General features: G+C 37.3%; 1 protein-coding gene across 6 annotated transcripts in view; it reads left to right on the forward strand.

The window, feature by feature from the left end:
• DOCK3 (dedicator of cytokinesis 3) overlaps positions 1-27,331 on the forward strand; it is a 562,865-nt gene that overhangs the window by 330,645 nt on the left and 204,889 nt on the right. For all 6 annotated transcript variants that reach the window (XM_032320930.1, XM_032320975.1, XM_032320941.1 and 3 more), the window contains exon 6: positions 26,909-27,057. In XM_032320930.1, coding sequence (XP_032176821.1) covers positions 26,909-27,057 — 149 coding nt within the window. The remainder of the gene's footprint in view (positions 1-26,908; positions 27,058-27,331) is intronic.

Genomic DNA, 27,331 nt, shown 5'->3' on the forward strand with positions numbered 1-27,331 from the left:
TAATTCTTCATAGCATACTTGGAATTACCTTAGAAAAATAATGTAGCCTACCAGACTTTTTAGGAACTAGTATGAATTTATCTAAAGAAAAATTGTTAGCCAGAAAAGTGATTTTTAAATGATAGAAACTTGGGGGAGGGGGAGGAGTATCACAGAGTCAAATATTAGTACTCCTCATCCAGATACTTTATTTTTTTTTTAAAGATTTTTTATTTATTTATTTGAGAGAGAGAGACAGTGAGAGAGAGCATGAGCGAGGAGAAGGTCAGAGGGAGAAGCAGACTCCCCATGGAGCTGGGAGCCCGATGTGGGATTCGATCCCGGGACTCCGGGATCATGACCTGAGCCGAAGGCAGTCGTCCAACCAACTGAGCCACCCAGGCATCTCTCCAGATACTTTAATAAGGAAAAGGGAATTCTGTTAGGGTGCCCTACCCCTTCCCATCTTGGGGCACATTTCATCTGGTAAGCTGGGGTGTATATGCTGTGGATTGGCAAGGTTCCAGAATCCAGGCAAGAGAGAACTGATTTTTCAGGAGTCAGCTATAAAATAAAGTAGAATTTTAGATTTGAGCCAGAGAGAAGTAAAAATCCAGGTACTGCAGGAGAAACTAATTGTTCAGAAAAATCAGTACCTGTGGAAATTTCATGAGGCTTAGTCTACAGAAGCAGATAAGCATTTATACAGCAGAGAGATCGTATTTCATTACATTGTGGAGATGCATGAATGAGACCACCGGACTATCCTTCCAATATCCAAATAACACATTTCCCATTGTTAGAGTACATTCCAGGTATATAACCTTTGGATGTTTTGACTGTTTATGTACCGTTTTGCCAAGGCCAGTGCTAACTAACATCAAGGTCTCTTAATGTTTTTCATTGTCAAGTGATAACTCGACATATTGTTTTGTTTATTATATTTTCTTTTGAACCTCAAGTAAGGTTTGAGATATTCAGACTTCCTGGTTTATGGCACACTACTGTCGTCTGTCCACTTAAGTCTCCTCCCTTGTTTATTTCTATATGTTTTCCCATTATTCTCTATCTTTACTCCCTATTTTCCCACCACCACCACTATGAGCAATTATTCTAATATATTTACCGTATGTTCTCAGATACGTTATTTTCCCCAAATTTTATGTGTTCTTAATTTTGTGTAAGTTTTTGAAATTTGTATTTCCCCAAACAATATAATGTTGCTCTGTGGATGTTTATATTATTATTTCTTTTTTTCACTGATTTTTTTTTTAATTTTGAAAAATACAGTTATTTTTTACAAAAAACACGTGATATATGTTAAAATGTTTTTGCATTTATTGATTTTAAGTTAATAATTAGGGGGTTTAAATTTCTTCTTTTTTGTTTTTTGAAGATTTTATTTATTTTAGAGACAAAGAAAGAGTGCATGAGCAGGGAGAAAGATGGGGGCAGGGAGAGGAGGAGGGAGAGAGAATCTTCAGTGTACTTCATGTAAAGCTTGACCTGAGGCTTCTGACAGGAGGCTGGATCTCATGACCTGGAGATCATGGCCTCAGCCAAAATCAAGAGTGAGCCACTTAACTGACTGAGTCACCCAGGTGCTTCTTAAATTTCTCCATTTAATTCTAACAGGGTAACTATTGCTTGTAAAAAAAAATTATTATTATTATTATTATTTGTCTTTCTGTCTGGTTTATTTCACTTAGCATTAATGTGTTGCAGGTTCATCCATGTTGTCACAATGGCAAGATTTCCTTCTCTTAGTTTATTATTTCTTGCTATTGCTCCTAGTTTGCCTCCAACTTCCTGATGCTACAGATAGTTCTGTAATAAATATTTTATAAATATTTCCTCAGGGGGGCGCCTGGGTGGCTCAGTGGGTTAAAGCTTCTGCCTTCGGCTCAGGTCATGAACCCAGGGTCCTGGGATCGAGCCCCACGTCGGGCTCTCTGCTCAGCGGGGAGCCTGCTTCCCTTCCTCTCTCTCTGCATGCCTCTCTGCTACTTGTGTCTACTACTACTGTCTGTCCAATGGATAAATAAAATCTTTAAAAAAATAATAATAATTTCCTCAAGGACCTGTATCAGAGTTTCTCTGGGGTATCACTGGGTGTAAAATTGCTGCATTGTAGTATATATGCCTATCTTTTCCAGATTTGGGGGGGTACAATTGGCAAATAAAATTGTATATATTTAAAGTATACAAGATGATTTGATATAAATATATACTGTGAAATGTTTTGCCACGATCAAGTTAATTAACACATCCATTCCATCACGTAGTTATTTTTTTTCTGTGTGTATGGTGAGAATCCCTAATCTGGTTTAGCAAATTTTTTCATTAACATATAATGTATTATTTATTTCAGGGATACAGGTCTGTAAGTCATTAGTCTTACACAATTCACAGTGCTCACCATAGCACATACTCTCCCCAATGTCCATCACCCAATCGCCCCATCCTTTCCACCCCTCTCCGCTCCAGCAACCCTCAGTTTATTTCCTGAGATTAAGAGTCTCTTATGGTTTGTCTCCCCTTCTGGTTTCATCTTGTTTTTCATTTTTCTTTCCCTTCCCCTATGATCCTCCATTTTGTTTCTCAAATTCCTCATATCAGTGAGATCATATGATAATTGTCTTCCTCTGTCTTACTTCACTTAGCATAATAGCCTCTAGTCCCATCCATGTCATTGCAAATGGCAAGATTTTGGGGTGTTTTTTCATGGCTACATAGTATTCCTGTGTGTATACTACATCTTCTTTATCCATTCATCTGTTGATGGACATCAAGGTTCTTTCCATAGTTTGGCTATTGTGGACATTGCTGCTATAAACATTCAAGTCATATGCCCCTTTGGATCACTACATTTGTATCTCTGGGGTAAATACTCAGTAGTGCAATTTCTGGGTCTTAGGGTAGCTCTATTTTCAACTTTTTGAGGAACCGCCATGCTGTTTTCCAGAGTGGCTTCACCAGCTTGCATTCCCACCAACAGTATCGGAGGTTCCCCTTTACATCCTTGCCAACACCTGTCATTTCCTGACTTGTTAATTTTAGCCATTTTGCGTGGTGTGAGGTGGTATCTCACTGAGATTTTGATTTGTATTTCCCTGATGCCGAGTGATGTGGGGCAATTTTTTATGTGTCTGTTGGCCATCTGGATGTCTTCTTTGCAGAAATGTCTGTTCATGTCTTCTGCCCAATTCTTGATAGGATGATTTGTTCTTTGGGTATTGAGTTTGATAAGTTCTTTATAGATTTTGGATACTAGCCCTTTATCTGATATGTCATTTGCAAATATCTTCTCCCGTTCTGTCATCTTTCTTTTGGTTTTATTGACTGTTTCCTTTGCTGTGCAAAAGCTTTTGATCTTGATGAAGTCCCAATAGTTCATTTTTGTCCTTGCTTCCCTTGTCTTAGGCAATGTTTCTAGGAAGAAATTGCTGTGACTGAGGGGGGAGAGGTTGCTGCCTATGTTCTCCTCAAGGCTTTTGATGGATTCCTTTCTCACATTGAGGTCCTTCATGCATTTTGAGTCTATTTTTGTGTGTGGTGTAAGGAAATGGTGCAGTTTCAGTTTTCTTCATGTGGCTGTCCAATATTCCCAACACCATTTGTTGAAGAGATTTTTTTCCATTAGACTTCTTTCCTGCTTTTTCGAAGATTAGTTGACCATAGGGTTGAAGGTCCATTTCTGGGCTCTCTACTTTGTTTCACTGATCTATGTTTTTGTGCCAGTACCATATTGTCTTGGTGACTACAGCTTTATAATAGAGCTTGAAGTCCGGAATTGTGATGCCACCAACTTTGGTTTTCTTTTTCAACATTCCTCTGACTATTCAGGGTCTTTTCTGGTTCCATATAAATTTTAGTTTTATTTGTTCCATTTCTTTGAAAAAAAGTTGGTGGTATTTTGGTAGGGATTGCATTAAATGTGTAGATTTCTCTAGATAGCATGAACATTTTCACAATATTTGTTCTTCCTATCCATGCGCATGGAACGTTTTTCCATTTCTTTGTGTCTTCCTCAATTACTTTCATGAGTATTCTATAGTTTTCTGAGTACAGATTCTTTGCCTCTTTGGTTACATTTATTCTTAGATATCTTATGGTTTGGGGTGCAATTGTAAATGGGATTGACTCCTTAATTTCTCTTTCTTCTGTCTTGTTGTTGGTGTATAGAAATGCAACAGATTTCCGTGCATTAATTTTATGTCTGACACTTTACTGAATTCCTGTTTGAGTTCTCACAGTTTTGGGGTGGAGTCTTTTGGGTTTTCCAGGTAAAGTATCATATCATCTGCAAAGAGTAAGAGTTTGACTTCTTCTTTGCTGATTCACATGCCTTTTATTTCTTTTTGTTGTCTGATTGATGAGACTAGGACTTCTAGTTCTATGTAGAATAGCAGTGGTGATAGTGGACATCCCTGCCATGTTCCTGACCTTAGGGGAAAAGCTGGCTTAGCAAATTTTAAATATACAATATAGTATTACCAACTATAGGCATCATGCTGTATATTAGATCTCCAGAGCTTACTCATCTTATAAGTAAATTTGGGCCCTGTGATCAACATCTCCCCATGTTCCCCACCCACTCCACCAAGCAATAATTATTCAACTCTTTTTCTGAGATTGACTTTTTAAAATATAATATATAAGAACTTTCTTTTTTTATTTTCAATTTAAATTCAAATTAGTTAACATGTAGTATATTACTGATTTCAGGAGTAGAATTTAATGATTGATCACTTACATATAACACACAGTGCTCACTTACATATAATACCCAGTGCTCATCCCAAAAAGTACCTTCTGTAATACCCATCACCTGTTAGCCCACCTTCCTACCCACCTCCCCTCAAGCAACCCTCAGTTTGTTTTCTTAACTATAGAGTCTCTTCTGGTTTGCCTACCTCTCTATTTTTATCCTATTTTTCCTTCCTTTCCACTGTGTTCATCTGTTTTGTTTCTTAAATCCCATATCTGAAAGAAATTACATATTTGTCTTTCTCTGGCTATTTACTTTGCTTAGCATAATACACTCTAGTTCCATTTACATTATTGCAAATGGCAAGAATACATTCTTTTTGATGGCTGAGAAATATATATATATATATATATATATATATATATATATGCATGTGTATATATAACATCTTCTTTATCCATTTATCAGTCAGTGGACATTTGAGCTCTTTCCATAATTTGGCTATTGTTGATAATACTGCTATAAACATTGGGGTGCATGTGGCCCTTCACATCAGCACTTTTTTATCCTTTGGATAAATAACTAGTAGTGCAATTGTTGGGTCATAAGATACTTCTATTTTTTACTTTTTGAGGAACTTCTGTATTGTTTTCCAGAGTGGCTGTACCAGTTTGTATTCCCACCAACAATGTGAAAGGGTTCTCCTTTCTCTACAGCTTTGTCAACACCTGTTGTTTTCTGAGTTGTTAATTTTAGTTATTCTGACTGGTGTGAGGTGGTATCTCATTGTGGTTTTAATTTGTGTTTTGCTGATGTCAAATGATGTTGAGTATTTTTTCATGTATCTGTTAGCCATTTGTATGTCTTCTTTGGAGAAATGTTTATTCATGTCTTCTTCCCATTTCTTAGCTAGATTATTTATTTTGGGGGGTGTTGATTTTGATGAATATGGATACAAAAGTTCTCAATAAGATACTAGCTAATTGAACCCAACAGTGCATTAAAAGGATTATTCACCATGATCAAGTGGGTTTATTTCTGGGCTTCAGGAGTGGTTCAGTATCCATCAAACAATTAACAGGATGCATCACATTAATAAGAGAAAGAATAAGAACCATATGATCCTCTCAATAGATGTAGAAAAAAACATTTGACAAAATACAGCATCATTTCTTGATTAAAAAAAAAACTCTTAAGAAAGTAGGGATAGAAAGAACATACCTCAACATTATAAGGCCACATACGAAAGACCCACAGCTAGTATCATCCTCAATGGGGGAAAAACAGAGCTTTTCCCCTAAGGTCAGGAACACATCAGGAATGTCCACTCTCACCACTCTTGTTCAACAGAGTACTGGAAGTCCTAGCTTCAGCAATCAGAGAACTAAAAGAAATAAAAGGCAGCCTAATTGTCAAGGAAGAAATCAAACTTTCCCTCTTCACAGACAACATGATACTCTATGTAGAAAACCTGAAAGACTTCATTTAAAAAATTGCTAGATTATGGAAGGCATGTACTGCTTGGAGCACTGGGTGTGGTGCATAAACAATGAATTCTGGAACACAAAAGAAATTTTAAAAAATCAAACATCAAAAAAATTGCTAGAACTAATACATGAATTCAGTAAAATCACAGGTTATAAAGTCAGTGAATTTTGTTGTATTTCTATACACCAATAATGAAGCAGCAGAAAGAGATATGGACAGACACTTCTCCAATAAAGACATACAAATGGCTATCAGACACATGAAAAAATGTTCATCACTAGCCATCAGGGAGATTCAAATTAAAACTACATTGAGATATCACCTTACACCAGTTAGAATGGCCAAAATTAGCAAGACAGGAAACAACATGTGTTGGAGAGGATGTGGAGAAAGGGGAACCCTCTTACACTATTGGTGAGAATGCAAGTTGGTGCAGCATCTTTGGAGAACAGTGTGGAGATTCCTCAAGAAATTAAAAATGGAACTTCCCTATGACCCTGCCATTGCAATCCTGGGTATTTACCCCAAAGATACAGATGTCGTGAAAAGAAGGGCCATCTGTACCCCAATGTTTACAGCAGCAATAGCCACAGTCGCCAAACTGTGGAAAGAACCAAGATGCCCTTCAACGGATGAATGGATAAGGAAGATGTGGTCCATATACACTATGGAGTATTATGCCTCCATCAGAAAGGATGAATACCCAACTTTTGTAGCAACATGGACGGGACTGGAAGAGATTATGCTGAGTGAAATAAGTCAAGCAGAGAGAGTCAATTATCATATGGTTTCACTTATTTGTGGAGCATAACAAATAGCATGGAGGACAAGGGGAGTTAGAGAGGAGAAGGGAGTTGAGGGAAATTGGGAGGGGAGGTGAATCATGAGAGACTATGGACTCTGAAAAACAATCTGAGGGGTTTGAAGTGGCGGGCGGGGGGAGGTTGGGATACCAGGTGGTGGGTATTATAGAGGTGCATGGAGCACTGGGTGTGGTGAAAAAATAATGATACTGTTATGCTGAAAATAAATAAATTTTTTTTAAAAAAGAAGCTGATTTCATTTACAATTGCACCAAAACTATAAGATACCTAAGAATAAACCTAACCAAAGAGGTGAAAGATCTATATGCTGAAAACTATAGAACACTTATGAAGTGGGTAGGAGAAGAATAAATGAAACAAGATGGGATTGGGAGGGAGACAAACCATAAGTGACTCTTAATCTCACAAAACAAACTGAGGGTTGCTGGGGGAAGGGGGGTGGGGAGCAGAGGGGTGGGGTTATGGACATTGGGGAGGGTATGTGCTTTGGTGAGTGCTGTGAAGTGTGTAAACCTGGCAATTCACAGACCTGTACCCCTGGGGATAAAAATATATGTTTATAAAAAATAAAAAAAATAAAAAACACTTATGAAGGAAATTGAGGAAGACACAAAGAAATGGAAAAATCAAAAAAATGCTCATGGATTGGGAGAACAAATATTGTTAAAATATCTATACTACCCAAAGCAGTCTACACATTCAATGCAATCCCTATCAAAATAACACCAGCATTTTTCACAGAGATAGAACAAATAATCCTAAAATTTATACGGAACCAGAAAAGATCCTGAATAGCCAAAGAAAGGTTAAAAAAGCAAAGCAAGAGGCATCACAATGCTAGACTTCAAGCGGCATTACAAAGTTATAATCATTAGGGCATTATGGTACTGGCATAAAAACAGGCACATAGATCGATGAAACAGAACAGAGAACCCAGAAACAGACCCATAACTATATGGTCAACTAATCTTTGACAAAGCAGAAAAGAATATCCAATGGAGGGGCGCCTGGGTGGCTCAGTGGGTTAAAGCCTTTGCCTTCGGCTCAGGTCATGATCCCAGGGTCCTGGGATTGAGCCCCGCATCGGGCTCTCTGCTCAGCAGGGAGCCTGCTTCCTCCTCTCTCTGACTGCCTCTCTGCCTACTTGTAATCTCTGTCTGTCAAATAAATAAATAAAATTTTAAAAATTAAAAAAAAAAATAATATCCAATGGAAAGAAGACAGTCTCTTCAACAAATGGTGCTGGGAAAACTGGAGGCCACATGCAGACTGCATGGAGCATTGGCTGTTATACGAAAACAATGAATCATGGAACACTACATCAAAAACTAAAAATGTACTGTATGGTGACTAACATAACATAATAAAAAATAAATAGTAAAAAAAAAAAAAAAAGTGGACCGTTTTCTTACACCAAGCACAAAAATAAATTTTAAATGGATGAAAGACCTAAATGTGAGACAGGAATCCATCAAAATTATTGAATACTGTTAGGCTGAAAAGAAATTTTAAAAAATAATAAATAATAAAAAAAGATTTTTATGCAGCTGAAATAGTTTTCTTAAAAAAAAAAAATTCTAGAGGAAAACACAGGCAGCAACCTCTTTGACCTCATCTGCAGCAACTTCCAACTTAGATACATCTATGGAGGCAAGGGAAACAAAGCAAAAATGAATTATTGGGACCTCATCAAAATAAAACTTCTGCACAGTGAAGGAAACAATCAATAATACTAAAAGTCCATCTATGGAATAGGAGAAGTATTTGCAAAGGACACTTGATAAAGGACTAGCATCCAGAATCTATAATATGTAAGAACTTTTATTTAAGAACCTTGCACTAGAATATGCTGCATGTAATGACATACAATTTATGCACACTGTATCAGAACCCTATATAAGATACTTACATCAGAATACATTTAATATTCCCTTCTAATTTTTCTATTATTGTTGTATATTTTACTTCTTTTTTTCCATTTTATTTTATTGTATTTCTTTTCAGCGTTCCAGAATTCATTGTTTATGCACCACACCCAGTGTTTTTTGTTCTGTTTTGTTTTACAGCTTCATTGAGGTATGATTGACAAAACTGTAAGGTATTTAAAGTGTACAAAGTGAAAATTGATAATTTTTTTTAAAGTTTATTATACTTGACGCACAATGTTACATTAGTTTCAGATGTACAACATAGTAATTCAACTTCTCCATATTTTATGCTATGCCTGCCACCGTAGCTAACCATTTGCCACCAAACAGTTCTATTACAGTATCATTGATTATACTCCTTTAGTTATGCTTTTTATTCCCACAGCTTATTCATTTCATAACTGGAAGCCTGTATCTCTCAAACCATTTTTCCTACCCCTCTGACAGCCATCAGCTTGTTCTCCATATTTACAACTCTGATTCTGCTTTTTTTTTTCTTTTTTCCCCTTTTATTTTATTTTTTAAAATTAAATTTATTTATTTTCAGCATAACAGTATTCATTATTTTTTCACCACACCCAGTGCTCCATGCAATCCGTGCCCTCTCCAATACCCACCACCTGGTACCCCAACCTCCCACCCCCCCGCCACTTCAAACCCCTCAGATTGTTTTTCAGAGTCCATAGTCTCTCATGATTCACCTCCCCTTCCAATTTACCCCAACTCCCTTCTCCTCTCTAACTCCCCATTTCCTCCATGCTATTTGTTATGCTCCACAAATAAGTGAAACCATGTGATAATTGACTCACTCAGCATAATCTCTTCCAGTCCATGGAGAGGAGAAGGGAGTTGAGGGAAATTGGAAGGGGAGATGAACCATGAGAGACCATGGACTCTGAAAAACAACCTGAGGGTTTTGAAGGGGCGGGGGGGTGGGAGGTTGGGGGAGCCAGGTGGTGGGTATTATGGAGGGCAAGTATTGCATGGAGCACTGGGTGTGGTGCAAAAACAATGAATTCTCTTATGCTGAAAAGAAATTTTTAAAAAAGATACTCAATATCACTGATTATCAGGGAAATGCAAATCAAAATCACAATGAGATATCACCTCACACCTGTCAGAGTGGCTAAAATGAAAAAGACAAGAAGTAACAAGTGTTGGCAAGGATACAGAGGGATGGGAAACCTCCTGTACTCTTGGTGAGAATGTAATTTGATGCACTCATTATGGAAAACAGTACGGAGGTTTCTCAAAAAATTAAAAATTAAAATACCATATGAACCAATAATTCCACTCCTGGGTATTTACCCAAAGAATATGGCAACACTCATTCAAAAAAGATATGTGCAACCCTATGTTTATAGCAGCATTATTATTTTTTTTTATTAATTAATTTTTTTATTTTTTTTATAAACATATATTTTTATCCCCAGGGGTACAGGTCTGTGAATCACCAGGTTTACACACTTCACAGCACTCACCAAAGCACACACCCTCCCCAATGTCCACAATCCCACCCCCTTCTCCCAAACCCCCTCCCCCCAGCAACCCTCAGTTTGTTTTGTGAGATTAAGAGTCACTTATGGTTTGTCTCCCTCCCAATCCCATCTTGTTTCATTTATTCTTCTCCTACCCACTTAAGCCCCCATGTTGCATCACCACTTCCTCATATCAGGGAGATCATATGATAGTTGTCTTTCTCTGCTTTACTTATTTCGCTAAGCATGATATGCTCTAGTTCCATCCATGTTGTCGCAAATGGCAAGATTTCATTTCTTTTGATGGCTGCATAGTATTCCATTGTGTATATATACCACATCTTCTTGATCCATTCATCTGTTGATGGACATCTAGATACAAACGTAGTGATCCAAAGGGGCACATGCACCCGAATGTTTATAGCAGCAATGTCCACAATAGCCAAACTATGGAAAGCATTATTTTTTTTATTTTATTTTTTCTCAGTGTTCCAAAATTCGTTCCTTATGCTCCACACTCAGTGCTCCATGCAATACGTGCCCTCCATAATACCCACCACCGGGCTCACCCAACCCTCCACCCTTCTCCCCTCCAAAACCCTCAGATTGTTTCTCAGAGTCCGCAGTCTCTCATGGTTTGTCTCCCCCTCCGATTTCTCCCAACTCACTTCTCTTCTCCATCTCTTAATGTCCTCCATGTTATTATGCTCCACAAGTAAGTGAAACCATATGATAATTTACTCTCTCTGCTTGACTTATTTCACTCAGCATAATCTCTAGTGCCGTCCATGTTGATACAAAAGTTGGGTATTCATCCTTTCTGATGGAGGCATAATACTCTATTGTATATATGGACCATATCTTCCTTATCCATTTGTCTGTTGAAGGGCATCTTGGTTCTTTCCACAGTTTGGTGACTGTGGCCATTGCCGCTATGAACACTGGTGTACATATGGCCCTTCTTTTCACTACATCTGTGTCTTTGGGGTAAATACCCAGTAGTGCAATTGCTGGGTCATAGAGTAGCTCTATTTTTAATTTCTTGAGGACTCTCCACACTGTTCTCCAAATTGGCTGCACCAACTTGCATTCCCACCAACAGTGTAAGAGGGTTTCCCTTTCTCCATATCCTCTCCAACACTTGTGTTTACTGTCTTATTAGCTTTTACCATTCTAACTGGTGTAAGGTGGCATCTCAATGTGGTTTTGACTTGAATCTCCTTGATGGCTAATGATGATGAACATTTTTTCATGTGTCTGTTAGCCATTTGTATGTCTTCATTGGAGAAGTGTCTGTTCATGTCTTCTGCCCATTTTTTGAAGTGATTATCTGTTTTCTGAGGGTTAAGTTGGAGGAGTGCTTTATAGATCTTGGATATCAGCCACAGAACACTCATGAAATAAAGAAGACACAAAAAGATGGAAGAACATTCCATGCTCATGGATCAGAAGAATAAACATTGTTAAAATTTCTATACTGCCTGGAGCCATCTATACTTTCAGTGCCATCCCAATCAAAATTCTACTGGCATTTTTCGAAAAGCTGGAACAAACAATACTAAAATGTGTATGGAACCAGAAGAGATCCTGAATTGCTAAAGAAATGTTCAAAAAGAAAAACAAAACTGGGGGCTACATGTTGCCTGATTTCAAGCTGTGATCACCAAGACAGTGTGGTACTAGCACAAAAACAGACACATAGACCAGTGGGACAGAGTAGAGAGCCCAGATACATACCCTGAACTCTATGGTCAAATAATCTTTGACAAAGCAGGAAAGAATATACAGTGGAAAAAAGACAATCTCTTCAATAAATGGTGCTGGGAAAATTGGAGAGCTATGTATAGAAGAATGAAACTCAACCATTCTCTTACACCATACACAAAGATAAACTTGAAATGGATAAAAGACCTCAGTGTGAGGCAGGAATCTATCAAAATCCTAGAGGAGAACATAGGCAGTAACCTCTTCTATATCAGCCACAGCAACTTCTTTTCAAGACATGTCTCCAAAGGTAAAGGAAACAAAAGCGAAAATGAACTTTTGGGACTTCATCAAGATCAAAAGCTTCTGCACAGCAAAGGAAAAAGTCAACAAAACGAAGAGGCAACCCACAGAATGGGAGAAAATATTCGCAAATGACACTGATATAGCAGCATTATTTACAATAGCTAAGAGAGGGAAGCAACCCAAGTGTTTATTGACTGATGAATGGATAAAGAAGATGTGGGGTGTGTGTGTGTGTGTGTGTGTTTATATGAGTATATATTTATATTTATATATGTATATTCATATATACATACATACACACAAAATGGAATATTACTCAGCCATAATAAAGAATGAAATCTTGCCATTTTCAACAACATGGATGGATCTAGAAAGTATTATACTAAGTGAAATAAGTCAGTCAGAGAAAGATAACATATGATTTCACTTATATGTAGAATTTAAGGAACTAAGCAAACAAAGAAAAGAAGACAAAGAAAAAGATTCTTAAATATAGAGAACAAACTGGTGCTTACTAAAGGGAAGGTGAGTAGAGAGAAGGTTGAAATACATGTAGAGGATTGAGAGTATTTTTATCGTGATGAGCACTGAGAAATGTATAGATTGTTGAATCATTATATCATACACCTGAAAGTAATACAACACTGTATGTTAATTACAGTGTAATTAAAAATTTACAAATAAATTTATCAGCAAACTTTTCATAATATATTGCTTTTAGCAGTTTGCTTGTAATTTTGCTTTTATAAATAAGTCCCTAAAGAAATTTTATTAGGGTTGGTCATTATTCTTAGTCTATTCAACTCTAGTACATGGTCAAAAAGTGTATCAGTGCTATGAGCCAGACCATGGATAGTTGTGAGTTTACCACATAATTATCTTCTTGGAGGGATCTTTCTTTTTTTCTTTTTTTTTTTTTTTAATTTTTCAGCATAACAGTATTCCTTGTTTTTGCACCACATGCAGTGCTCCATGCAATCTGTGCCCTCTCTAATACCCACCATCTGGTTCCCCCAACCTCCCACCCCCCACCACTTCAAATCCCTCAGATTGTTTTTCAGAGTCCATAGTCTCTTATGGTTCACCTCCCCTTGGAGGGATCTTTCTAGTGAGCCAGATAACCTTGCCTAGGTAACACACCTTTGCATTACTATTTGTGAGTCTTAGTCTTTTAAAAATTATTATTATGTTATGTTAGTCACCATACAGTACGTTATTTGTTTTTGATGTAGTGTTCCAAGATTCATTGTTTGCATATAACACCCAGGGCTCCATGCAATATGTGCCCTCCATAATGCCCATCACTGGGCTAACCCATTCCCAACCCCCCCCATCCCCTCTAAAACTCTCACTTTGTTTCCTAGAGTCCATAGTCTCTTACAGTTCATCTCCTACTCCGAGTCTTAATCTTTTGATCCTTATTAAAGAAATGGAGCTGTGCTGATAGAAAGAAGTGGAGTTACCTCTTCTCTTCTCTCTACCAGCCTGGAAATTACAAAAAATTAGGAGGCGCACAGGGTGGCTGCTTTGAATAATGTAGAGGGCTGGGTATACCTGTTTGTGTGATTTAGAGTACTGGTTTCTAAACTTTTTTTTAAATTTTTTATTTTTTATAAACATATAATATATTTTTATCCCCAGGGGTACAGGTCTGTGAATCGCCAGGTTTACACACTTCACAGCATTCACCAAAGCACATACCTTCCCCAATGTCCATAACCCCACCCCCCTCTCCCACCCCCCCCCCCCCCCACCCCCCCCCCCCCCCTCCCCCAGTAACCCTCAGTTTGTTTTGTGAGATTAAGAGTCACTTATGGTTTGTCTCCCTCCCAATCCCATCTTGTTTCATGAGAAGAATAAGCCAAACTTTATTTTTATTGTGTACCATAAACCATGAAAATATTTTCTTTTAACATGCACGTGTGTGCACACACACATATACTTACCTGTAAACTATATACATTTATATTGTTATGTTAAACATGTAAAATCAGTACAAATAAATTTTAAACATCAGAAAGATTAAATAATAATTTTATGTAGTTTAAAACCAACATTCTGTTCAGTAAATACCATCAGTAGTATGTCATTGATATATCAGAGTCAGAGAATTATGGTATTAAATGTTATATATAACCACATACATTTTAATGAGAATAACTTAATTGAAAATGCTTTATTTTTTATTAAATTTTTGGTTTTATACTTCGTGATGCAACAGTCAGATGGTGGCCCAGTGGGGTCAAACCTAGTACTTATCTTAATTAAATTAAATTAAATTTAATTTAATTTAATGCTTAAATTGTTTCTCATATTTTTGAAGAAAAAAATTGTAAATAGCTTCTGTCTACCTTATTCAGAATAGCATATTCTTCAAAAGTAAAGGTTCATCTCATTGAAGATATAAAACTTCTTCATATAAAAATTTTTAAAAGCAGGCAAAAGTAAACAATAATTTTTGAAAGCTATATACATAAGTAACTAAAATAAGACAAAACAAAAGGATACAAACAGGACTATGGGTAGCTGTAGGAGGTTGAAAAGGATTATTATTAGGGATATGCACATGGTAAGATTCCAGGGCAAAGGCCAGACATAGTCTCCCAGCAGAGGTGTCATGGTCATATTTTGGAAGCATATTTGGAAGCTTTGGTGATGTTTGGGAGCCAAGACCAGGGCAGAGTATCTTTTGGAGGGGGGACAAGAATCGCTTGTATACTTAAGAGCACTTACTAAGTTCCAGGCACAGTTAATACCTGTAACAACCCCAGAGAAATGCTCTCTTTTTGTTGTTTTTGTTAAAATGATGAAGTAACCAAAGTCAAGGAGTTTAGTAAATTTGCCTGAGACACCACAGTTGACAAGGTTGAAGCAGAAGGCCACACATTCTGACTCCAGAACCAATACCCTTACCCCCTATGGTATATTGTCTCTATGTTAAAGAATTATGAAACTCAAGAGCAAGATTCAGTAGTAGGAAGGCAGAAGATTGTATGGATAAATTTCACAGTGGTTTTAATGGTCATAAACCTGAGGGGTAAATAGTAAAGGTGGGGGTAGGGAATAAATAGTTTGTGTTTTTTGATTAAAGTTTCCAACTGTTTTGTTTATTTGGTAGGTAAGACAGAGTCATCTAAAAGGGCTAGAGCAAACAGGGGTAGGACTTAGCACAACACAATACCATTATGCCTTTGGGATTATGGCCTGATGTGAAAATACTGTTTGTGATGCATCTCTAGATAACTGGATGCAAATGTGCACTTTTTGCCTTTTCTCTTCCCTTGCTGCAGCAGGGTGAGTCATATCCTGAAGGCTTGGTTGGCAGGGTAGCTGCTATCATTCCTGCCTTGTATGTACTGTCACTAGAGTGTAAAGGCTGTGAATGAACAGATACTATGCTGTAGTCAAGAGACAAGCTTTCTCTGGGGCATTCCGCTGTGGAATGTGTTTCCTTTCTCATCTACTCTGGGAAGGAGATATATAAATGGTATTGCCTTTTTGTTGATTCTGACAGGGGATCACTGCATTATTTCATGTTTGGTTTTATTTGTTAATATTTAAAATAATAAAATAATAAACATTGGTGAAGGCTGGATTGAGACTCAGCTTAATTTTGTGACTCAGAGCAATCCACTTGGGGTAGAGGGTATAGGAGGACCTTTTATGGTACGGGTTATTTAATTTCATCTTTTAAAAAATATCAAAGATATATGTATATATGGTTTTTAAAATCATGTATTAAAGACAACTGGGCTTTAAATGGAAAATAGTAGTTCTAGGCCCTATCTCTCCCCATTCCTGATTCCCACTGCATACATGTTTTATACAGTTCTTTTAGCTATTTCTTCTGACAGTTCATATTTCTAAACAATATTCTTTTAATATATATATTTTTTTCTATTTTAGGTATCATTTCATGATCTCCTAGTATATAAGATGAGAAATTAGGTTCTCAATGTTCTTTTCCATATGTATATACTCTTCCCTCCTCCAAGATTTACTAAATAGTTACCTTACCATTTTGTTGTGGGTGCTGAATCAAAATGTAATTACCACTATGCCTTTATAACTACTTTCACACCTGAGTCACACAGTGAACTACGGTGATGTTTCCTTTCATGTATAACTTTTTTTTTTTTTTTTTGTAGTTAATAATTGTTTCTCTTTTCATTTGTTTTGTTTCCTCTGTTTTCAAAGTCTTAACCTTCTGGCAGAAATGAAAATCTCCTTTGAGTATGTTCAAACACTTTAGGTAATTTACCAGTTTAATTTTTTTCTCAGTGATACCTTGTCTGGAACCTTCCAACCTCCTGTGTTAAATTGGCCTTACAATTTTCTTTGCCTCTTTCCTAGGTCCCTCTGTCTCCCAGATTAAATCAATGTCATCTTAATTCTTTATTAACTTCCTAATTTGATGAATCATTATCTGTGTAGCTTCCTGAGAAAAGTATATGGAGAATTTTTTTAAAATTTTGCACACTTGAAATGCCCTTACCCTTAGTTTGGTTGATAGTTTGGCTTGATATAAAATTCTTGGTTACAAATAAACTACAGAAGTTTTAAAAACGTTCTTTCATTATGTTTTAGCTTCCAGTGTTGTTTTTTGACAAGTCCAATGTCATTCTAGTTCCAGACTCCTTTATTGACCAAGTTGTTTTTCAGGAAAGATTCTAGGATCATGTCTTTGTTCCCATTTTTCTGCAGTTTTACAACAGTTTGTCTTAGGGACGCCTGGGTGGCTCAGTTGGTTGGACGACTGCCTTCGGCTCAGGTCACGATCCCGGAGTCCCAGGATCGAGTCCCGCATCAGGCTCCCAGCTCCATGGGGAGTCTGCTTCTCCCTCTGACCTTCTCCTCGCTCATGCTCTCTCTCACTGTCTCTCTCTCTCAAAAAAAAATAAATAAACAACAGTTTGTCTTAGATCTTTTTCCCTTGATTATGCTGACTACTCAGTAAGTTCTATCATCATAGAAACTCATTTCCTTTAGTCCTGGAACATGTTTTGTATTAGTTCCTTGACAGTTTCTTCCCATCTGTCTCCGTAGATTTTGCTTCCTATAATTCTTTATTAGAATTAGACATCCTGAAATGGTTCATTAGTTTTCTCCCCAATTTATCCATTGTATTGCTTTTTTTGTTCTATTTTCTGGCAGAATTCCTCAACTTTCTAATCTATCAGTTTTACTGAGTTTTGCTTTAAATTACATCAATCTTATCTTTAACTTCCAAAAGTTCTTCTGGGCTCTGGATCTTTTTCTCCTTTCCCATTAAATCCTCTTCTCATTTCATGTATGTAGTGTAATCTCTGTGCTCTCTGAAAATACTAATTATTGCTTTTTTGAGATTTTCTTTTACTTCTCACATTGTTTCTGTTTCTCCAGTTTCTATTTTTCTGATTGTTTTGGTCTCTTCATGTTGTAAATTTAGTTCATTATATGCTATTCTTTTCTATTTATATTTAAGAATGAGGCATTAAAGAGTTACCAGAAAGCTCTGTGAATGGTGCTAGTATTGACTAACCAGTGGACATTACTATAGGTGATCAAAGAGGAGCTGAATTTTTGTGGGAGAAGGAGAGCAACTATCAGTATTTCTGAGTCTTTTCCTCTGGGCCAAATTTTTTCCTAGTGAGAAATATTGCATATTCCTTCCTAGGAAGGTATAAGCCTGGCTGTCTGCATTTTGGGACTTCATTTGGGAAGGGAACCAGGGGTCCCATTGTTTACTACATAATCTTTACTTAATTTCCCTACATTGAACATCATCAGTTCTGTTTGGTGCCTCCAATGTATAGACATTGCTTCAACCACTGTAGAGAGTAAATTATTACATGGAAAAAGGTATTCAACAAATCAAAACCACAATGAGATACCTCCTCACACCAGTCAGAATGGCTAAAATTAACAAGTCAGGAAATGACAGATGCTGGCGAGGATGCGGAGAAAGGGGAACTGTCCTACACTATTGTTGGGAATGCAAGCTGGTGCAACCACTCTGGAAAACAGCATGGAGTTTCCTCAAAAAGTTGAAAATAGAGCTACCTTACAACCCAGCAATTGCACTACTGGGTATTTACCCTAAAGGTACAAACATAGTGATCTGAAGGGGCACGTGCACCCGAATGTTTATAGCAACAATGTCCACAATAGCCAAAGTATGGAAAGAACCTAGATGTACATCAACAGATGAATGGATAAAGAAGATGTGGTATGTGTGTGTACACACACACACACACACACACACACACACACACTGGAATACTATGCAGCCATCCAAAGAAATGAAATCTTGCCATTTGGAATACTATGCAGCCATCCAAAGAAATGAAATCTTGCCATTTGCGACGATGTGGATGGAAGTAGAGGGTATTATGCTTAGCAAAATAAGTCAATCAGAGAAAGACAACTATCATATGATCTCCCGTCTACGGCCATACCACCCTGAACGCGCCCGATCTCGTCTCATATGATCTCCCTGATATGAGGAAGTGGAGATGCAACATGGGGGATTTGGTGGGGTAGGAAAAGAATAAATGAAACAAGATGGGATTGGGAGGGAGACAAGCCATAAGAGATTCTTACTTTCACAAAACAAACTGAGGGTGACTGGGGGGAAGGGGTAGGGAGAGGGTGGTGGGGTTATAGACATTGGGGAGGGTATGTGATACGGTGACTGCTATGAAGTGTGTAAATCTGGCGATTCACAGACCTGTACCCCTGGGGCTAATAATACATTATATGTTTATTAAAATTTTTAAAAATTAAAAAAAAAAAGAAAAAGAAAAAGGTATTCAGAGGAGAAAGCCTGGCAGAATAGAGTTAGGGATAAGGAAGTGAAGGTCTTACAGACTTTTATTTTTTAATAGAAAAAAATAGACTCTTTAATTTTTTTACTTTAGAAAACTCTATTTCATCTTTTTGTTTTTAATTTTTTATTGAAATTCTAGATAGTTAATATACAGTGTAATATTAGTTTTATTTGTACAATTTAATGATTCAACACTTCCATAATAGCACCAGGTGCTTATCACAGCAAGTACACTTCTTAATCCCCATCACTTATTTCACCCATCCCCCACCCACTTCCTCTCTGGTAATCATCAGTTTGTTCTCTATAGTTAAGAGTCTTAAAGACTTTCAATAGACTTATAACCAGTTCTGTTTCCATTCCCCAGGTACACACTTCAGACCCACACACACACACACACAAACACACACTTTCAGGGGTTCCTGGGATCTCCAATCCCTGAGTCTTTCTGTATAGATAATAGACTTGGTTCTTCTTGATTTCCCTCCAACCCTCTCACCCTCCCCAACTGTATTCCTCCCTCCTTGTCCCCAGACCTCAGTTTTCAGTCTTTTATTTTCTGCCAAGTTGCTACTTTGCAGCTTTTATCTTCAGCATTTGAAGGAAGGAATAATTGTACATGGGGAAGACTGGAGCTGGTTTATTATTGGTCTCTATATGTAAGAAAAGGTGTCTCCAGGGGAAAGATTAAATGCTGTTGTTAAGCAGAGGTTTGTTCTGTCTTGTGTAGAATGGCTACCTATGAGCCTGAGAATGCCTGAGCTGTCCCCAGCCCACTATCAGGTAAATTCACCCTGTTCAGCATTGTGAATGGGTGCCCTTGACATCAGCAACTGCCATCTCTGATTTTGGTATCACTAATAATTTCTTTACCTTTCACTTGACTTTGTTCCCTTCTTATCAAGATTCTTACCTGCTCTAGGGAAAGAATATGATCAGCTTATTTAAACTAAAGTAGAAAGAATTTTCTAAAGTCTTAGCTCTCCTGCAAATACTTGTGTTATGAAAGAAGATTGACACTACAAAGGGTGTCATTTTGGTTATCTTTAAGTCTGTGAGGGAGGATATGTTTGGGTTGAGAACGGATTGGGCTGAGAAAGATATCCTGGCCCCTCAGAGGTGGAGGAATAAACACATATGCCAGGCAAATAGATTGTATTAGGTACACCCCCATATTTGTGAACAGGTTAAAAAGAAGTTCCACATTGCTGCTTTGCATTTTTATTTCTTTCAAATATGTACTTCAAGATCATTGTGAAATAGCTTGGACTTAGATACTATTTTGTTTCACAGAAATTTCTTTTGAACTCAATTTCAAGCTTTGCCCAGCTATGTTGTGGAACAACCTAAAATGACAGTCTAAATTCCTGGGCTTAAAGATATTTTTGGCAGAGGAGTCATTGGGGTTGCAAGTACTACATTTTAGATATTTTTATATTACACTGGGATGACTTCTAGAGCTCCAATGTATAATGTAAACAGTTTGAGTAGGATTAGAGGTTACTTCATGATAAGAGACTTTATTTAGCAGGGATTAAAAAATACTGGAGGTTTTTTTTTTTTTTCAAGATTGTTAATGTATTTATTTGAGAGAGAGAATGAGAGAGCAGGATCGGGTAGAGAGGCAGAGGGAGAGGGAGAAGCAGACTCCCCGCTGAGCAAGGAGCCTCATGCAGAGCTCCAATCCCAGGACCCTAGCTAGGCTCATGTTCTAAGGCGAAGGCAGACACTTAACCAACTGAGCCACCCAGGTGTCCCTAAACTCAAGTTCTTAATAATTTGTTTGTTTTCAAACAATAAAGTGAGAAAACAAGCCATCTCCCCATATATAAATAAAAGAATGTGTAAGAAGTAAAACAAAATGGAAAGAGATGGGGAATCTGCTCTTAACAACTTGAGCTTTAGATGCAGTGTTTAACTACCATTAAATTGGTCTGGACTCTAGGAATCAAACTGAGGGTTACAGAAGGGAGAGGGTGATGGGATAGGGTAACTGGGTGATGAGTATTAAGGAGAGCATGTGTTGTGATAAGCGCTGGGTGTCGCACACAACTAATGAATCACTGAACACTACATCAAAAACTAATGATTGGAAGGGGAGATGAACCATGAAAGACTGTGGACTCTGAAAAACAACTTGAGGGTTTTGAAGGGGTGGGGGGTGGGAGGTTGGGGGAACCAGGTGGTGGGTATTAGGGAGGGCACAGATTGCATGGAGCACTGGGTGTGGTGCAAAACCATGAATACTCTTACGCTGAAAAGAAATAATTAAAAAAAAACAACTAATGATGGTTAACTGAACATAATAAAAAAATTTTAAAAACTTAAAATTGGTTTTCAAAATTTTCCTAAATTTTTTAGTACTCATGGCAGGACATTTGTTCTTTTTCAGGATAGTAGTACTTTTGATATAATTTTTAAATTTGATTTTCATAATCTTTCATTAGCATGTATTAACCAGTCTTTGTACAGGTATAAATTTAACATAAACCTAGCATACTTGGTGATGGGCACTCAACAGCTTTGCTCCTGTACTAACTGAGAAGCATCATTGCAGCACAGCCTTTCTTTCCACATTGAGTTACAAGCAGTTTAGTAAAAATAATTCTAAAATCAGGACTATTACGGGGCACCTGGGTGGGCTCAGTTGGGTAAGCATCTTTTCTTCAGTTCAGATCATGATCTCAGCGTCCTGGGATTGAGCCTCTTATTGTGTAAAGCTCCATGGTCTGTGGGAAATCTGTTTCTCCTTCTCCCCTCCCCTCATGTTCTCTCTCTTCCTCTCAAATGAATGAATAAAATCTTTAAAAATAATAAAATAAAATCTTAAAAAAATAAAATCAGGAAAACTAAAACTTACATTTTTTTTCCTGAAGAGTTCCAGAGATTCTTTCACAGTGATGAGGCAAATTCTGCTTGGCATGTAGTTGCAGAGTAGTTTAATTATTCTAAATTTATAGTTTCTGCTGACTGTTCAATATACTTCCCAAACATTCTGTGACTGTTCTTGACAAATATTAGACTATAGAGCTTTTGGAGAGGCTGAGCATGTTGCTAAGATGGACTATAGATTTCTTTATTCTTTTTGTTCTTTTTCTTTTTAAGTTTTCCTGCTTTTATTTTAGCTTGACAGGAACTAGGAATGATTGTGCAGGAAAGTTAAACCTTACCATCAACCTAATTGTACTGTTATTTTAATCTACTGAGGAGCAGGATCCCCAATAGAATAGGATTGTTCAGCCTGAGGGGGGCATTCAGCTATCCTGTGGTGTCAGGTGATCCTAGGTAAATTGTGTGCTCTGCGGCTGGTTGCTCCAGATAGCTCCCCTTGATTGGAGTAGCAGATTGTATCTGCTGGTAGCAGATACAAGAGTGCAGTGTGGTGTCATAGTGGCGCTGGTGGAGCAACCTCGAGTGCTAAGCCTCTGGTCAAAGAGGTTGTTAGGTTGGACTGGAGAAAGAAATTAACACTGCATTGGTTGTAATAATTGTTCTACTTTCTCATTATGTGACCCATTTCATTCTTAGTGCAGGGTTAGCATTCCCGGCTTCATATAATTAGAAATAATATCTGATTTTTCTATTTGGAAAAAATACTGTACAGTTTTTCCGATTATCTACATGACAAACTATCCTAAACCTTAGTATTATTTATTATATTTCATACTTTTTGGATAGAATGAGCACAGTTGGGTAGATTTCACATAGGGTTTCTCATTCTGTGGCAGTCAGATTTAGGTAGGAGCTGCAGTCCCCTGAAGGTTCTACTGGGCTAGGCACAGCAGCTAAGATGGCTCACTCATACAGCTGGGACAGCTTACCCTCCAGTGAGTGTCTCCTTGTGGCCTCTCCATGCAACATTTGCTTTTCACAGCAGGATAGCTGGATTCTGAGAGAGAACCTCCCAGAAGGAGTGTGTATTCCAAGGGTTAGGAGGCTGAAGCTGCCAGACAAGTGAAGGGCTGCTTGTAGAACTACCTTTAGCTCCCTGGGCTTGTGTTTGATAGGTTAGAGCATTCCCAGGGACTGCCCAGATTCAAAAGTGTGAAGAAACAGATTCCATCTCATACTGGAGGAGTGTGAGGGTCACATTTTTGCAGAATAGTACGTGGGAGGAATTGTAGTCATCTTTGGACAGTATAATCTGTTAAAAACTCTTCATTAATAAATGACTGTTTAATTCTTTAAAAGACTATATTAGTATATTCTGGCATCATTATTGTATATGTGTGCATGTATATGTTACATAAATATTTTGTGTATGTGCATGTGTGTATTTGTGCATAGATGTACATGCATACACATACATATATCTACATACATATTTATCTTTTGTTATCAATATAATCATTATACTTGGCTTAAAAAAATACACACAACTACACTTTTAATTAGTGTTCACAAATCCCAAAATCATCTGTCAGTTGAACTACCTATCTCCTGCTGAGATTGTGTTACTACTCCCTCTGAAACTGTTTTACATCTTCTCTATTCTCAAATCTCCAACAACCCCTCCCACCCTATTCACTCTCAACTGATTAACTTACTTCTTATTTTCTTGAGAATAAGGCACCCAGAGGAAAAATTTAGTTCTCCTGTCACCCAATATCCCAAATGCCTGTGCCGTTATCTGAATTGTTTGTGTCTCCTCTATGACAATATATAGACTAGTCAGCCTAAACAGAGCCTTCCTTTTGACCTGGGACCCATCTCTTCTTGGCTACTAAAGGACTTAACACCTGTATCATCAAATTTTTTCTCTTTATTAAATCATTCCCTTCAGCATAAAAATAGCCAGAAATTTTGTCTCATAGAGGGCACGAATTGCATGGAGCACGGGTGTGGTGCAAAAATAATGAATACTGTTATGCTGGAAATAAAAAAAAAAAAAAGAAAAAAAAGAAAAATAATTTAAAAAAAATCAAAAACAAAAACAAAAACAAAAACAAAGCTTCCCTGATCGCACAACACTGTTCTACTACCTCATTTCTGTGCTTACAGTTAGTGAAAATTCTGCAAAAGAGCTGTCTGTACTCTATTCCCATTCCCTTCTCTCCCATTACTCTTGAATTAAAAACTGCCCTTATAGAAGTCAAGGATGGCCACCACAATGCCAGATACAGTGGCTAACTCTTAGTAATAAATATAAATAAATTAAATTAAATAGAGATTTTATTTAACCTCTCAGTGCATTTGACAGTCTTCCCTTAAAATCCTATTATATTTAATACACTACTGCTTTTCCTGTCATCTCACTGCTTTTTCCTTCTTAGTTTCCTGTGCTAGATACTCCTCGCTTTCCTGGCCTGTAAATGTCGGAACTCAATGTCAAACCTAGCATGTCCAAATTGAACCTTGTTTCCCTCCTCCAGACATGCTCCCCAGGCCAGGCAAAAAGAGTAATCCTTGTCTCCATTCATATCCCACATCTAATCCATCAGCAGGTCCCAATAGCTCTACGTACAAAACATGTCTAATCTCCAAGTCCTCAAAGTTTTACATTACCATTCTTATCTTTCTCTAATCAACTGTCATCCTGTTGATTGTTGTAATAAATAGCTTTCTGACTGGATCCCCTGCTTTCCTCTTTGCTTTTTCATGGTCTATTTTCACTCAGAGTGATGCTTTCAAGCTTTAAGTCCTATCACATCAGTCTTCTGCTCCCTATCTCCAGTGGCTTCCTATCTTGCTTGGAATGAAAGCCTAACTCTTTCACATGGCTTACATAAAGGTCCTGCCTAATCTGGTCCCTGTTGTCTCTCTGACTGAATCACCACCACTCTCCCCTCTTGTTCAAGTTGCTGCAGGTGCACTGACCTCTCTGTTTTCCATGAACATGCCAAGTTCACTTCCACAGCAGGGCATTTGTTCTTGCTGTTTCTTTTGCCTCTAAAATTTCATTTTTTTTTCAAGTTTTCATTTGAATTCCAATTAGTTAACAGTGTAATAAACTCCCCAGTTTTCCGAAATGCTGTCCCCTTATTTCATTCAGCTTCCTACTTAAAGTTCTATTTCTAAAGAAGTCTTTCCCTGACCACCCTACCTGAAGCAGTACCTGCCCCCATGCCCCAGTGAATCCACCACTGGCCACCTTCTGACTCCACTCTGCTTTAATTTTCTTTTTGGAACTTATCACCACCATTATGTATTTGTCTCTGGTCCATCTCTGCTCTCTAGAATGAAACCACGAAGTAGGGTCTTTGGATCACAACAAAGTGATAGCGCCCATCAGGTGCTCCATAAGCATTTGTAAATCAAGTGAATGAATAAATGCTTATGTGTGTATGCAATGTGTGTATGGTTTGATGGGAAAATAACTTTCTATTTTAAACTTAGATAGGTGGCCCTGTTTTATCAAAAATGCATGTCTTGGAAGCAAAGACCACATTGCCTTTATTGCTTACCTTAAGATCTCAATTTTCCAGATGATATAATTTTCTTAGGCCTTGTGTGCCATCAAGGTACTTAACTTTTCTCTGTGTGATCATCAAGTGAAGAAAGGACCACATGCTATTTGAAATGATGTCATTAGAGTGCATGATTCCTAAGGTCTTCTACTTAAAAATAATTTCTCTATGAGTTGGGCCTTTAAAGGTCTCATGCTCCATTAGATGATTTCTAAGTAGCATGATGTCCTGAATGTTTTAATTATAAGATCACTGCCACCTAAGTATATTAGCTGATTCTGCAAGTTTGTGGTTTGCTTTATTATTAATTTTATTTATAGTTACTTTACTTAAGCTTATTTTGGCAAGGGTCTTTTTAGGGGAATTTCCAGGTAGAGGCTTTCCTAACCCTATGGTACAGGTTGATCTGACCTCAAAGAGTATTCTTTGTAATTAAATTACATCCTAAGACTTTTAATTATCATATAAAATCATGCTTCTCTATAACAGAAACAGAAACCCAACATTTCTAAATCAAGATTGCACTTGTGAAAATAAGACTTTAGTTTTAAAATCTATATTCTTAAGTAAATCTTTTTCCTCAAGCATCAACTGTCATGGCTTTTACATTTTTTTACCTATAAAGTTTGAAACCCCTATGATAGCCATAATTAAATTCATTAAGATGTTTCTACTTAACTCTTATAAGGTGACACTTTTTGTTAAACTTAAAAGAGTAGAAATCTGTGACACTAGGGACACATATTGTTTACAAAAGCTAATTAAAACTGGATGAGGCCTGGAAACCTGGAGTGAATGTTACTCCAGAGACTGTGGCTTTTTATTGAAACCTTTGTTCCTTCAAAGTAGGGCAAGGGATTCTCTCTCTGCCCTCCCCAACTTGAGTATCCCTCTTAGAGAAATCAGAGATATTATACATAGGAACTTCTGACAGAGGGAACAGCTCTAGGTTCCTGTTTAACTTTCTGTTCTGTTTACGTTTAGTAACTCCAATTTACTGGAAAATGAATTGTCCAGAATGGAGTAGAGATAAATGGTACTTTGCATGATCCAGATCAATTATATTACTCATTATATGTCATTATATAGAGATTTTTACACAGTAGAAACTAAGGACTTTGTTTTAAGATTCTTAAATATGCTCCTCTTTACATTGCCTTTTTTAGAGGTTTAGAGAAATGAACACTTTTCATAGTTTAACTATTTCTCTTTCTTTTTTCATTCTCTTTCCATATCCCTTTTTCATTTCATCCAACACCAAAAATGCCCTTTCAGAAACACAAAGTAGATCTTTTCTACAAGCTACGCCATGTGATGAATGAACTTATTGACCTTCGAAGGCAGCTACTGTCTGGTCACCTTACTCAGGATCAGGTGCGGGAGGTTAAGCGGCATATCACCGTGCGCCTGGACTGGGGTAATGAGTAAGTATGAATATCATTTGGGCATTTCAGTTACATTTATGTTAACTCAGTTCTTACAGAGTTTGTACCTGATCAAAGCTTCTCTTTAGTGATGAAAAGACATTGTTATATTCTCCATCAAGCTTTGATCATTTTTACTTAGTAGTTGTTTCTTTTAGTTTAGCAAAGGACATTCACTGGCTCTATACATTGAAACTCTCTTAGTCTTTATTTTCACTTCTGGAAAATTAAATAATTGGACTGCATTATCATCTGAGGTCTCTTCCAGCTCAAA

Source organism: Mustela erminea, chromosome 1 (genome assembly GCF_009829155.1).
Source record: "Mustela erminea isolate mMusErm1 chromosome 1, mMusErm1.Pri, whole genome shotgun sequence".
NCBI classification, from domain to species: domain Eukaryota; kingdom Metazoa; phylum Chordata; class Mammalia; order Carnivora; family Mustelidae; genus Mustela; species Mustela erminea.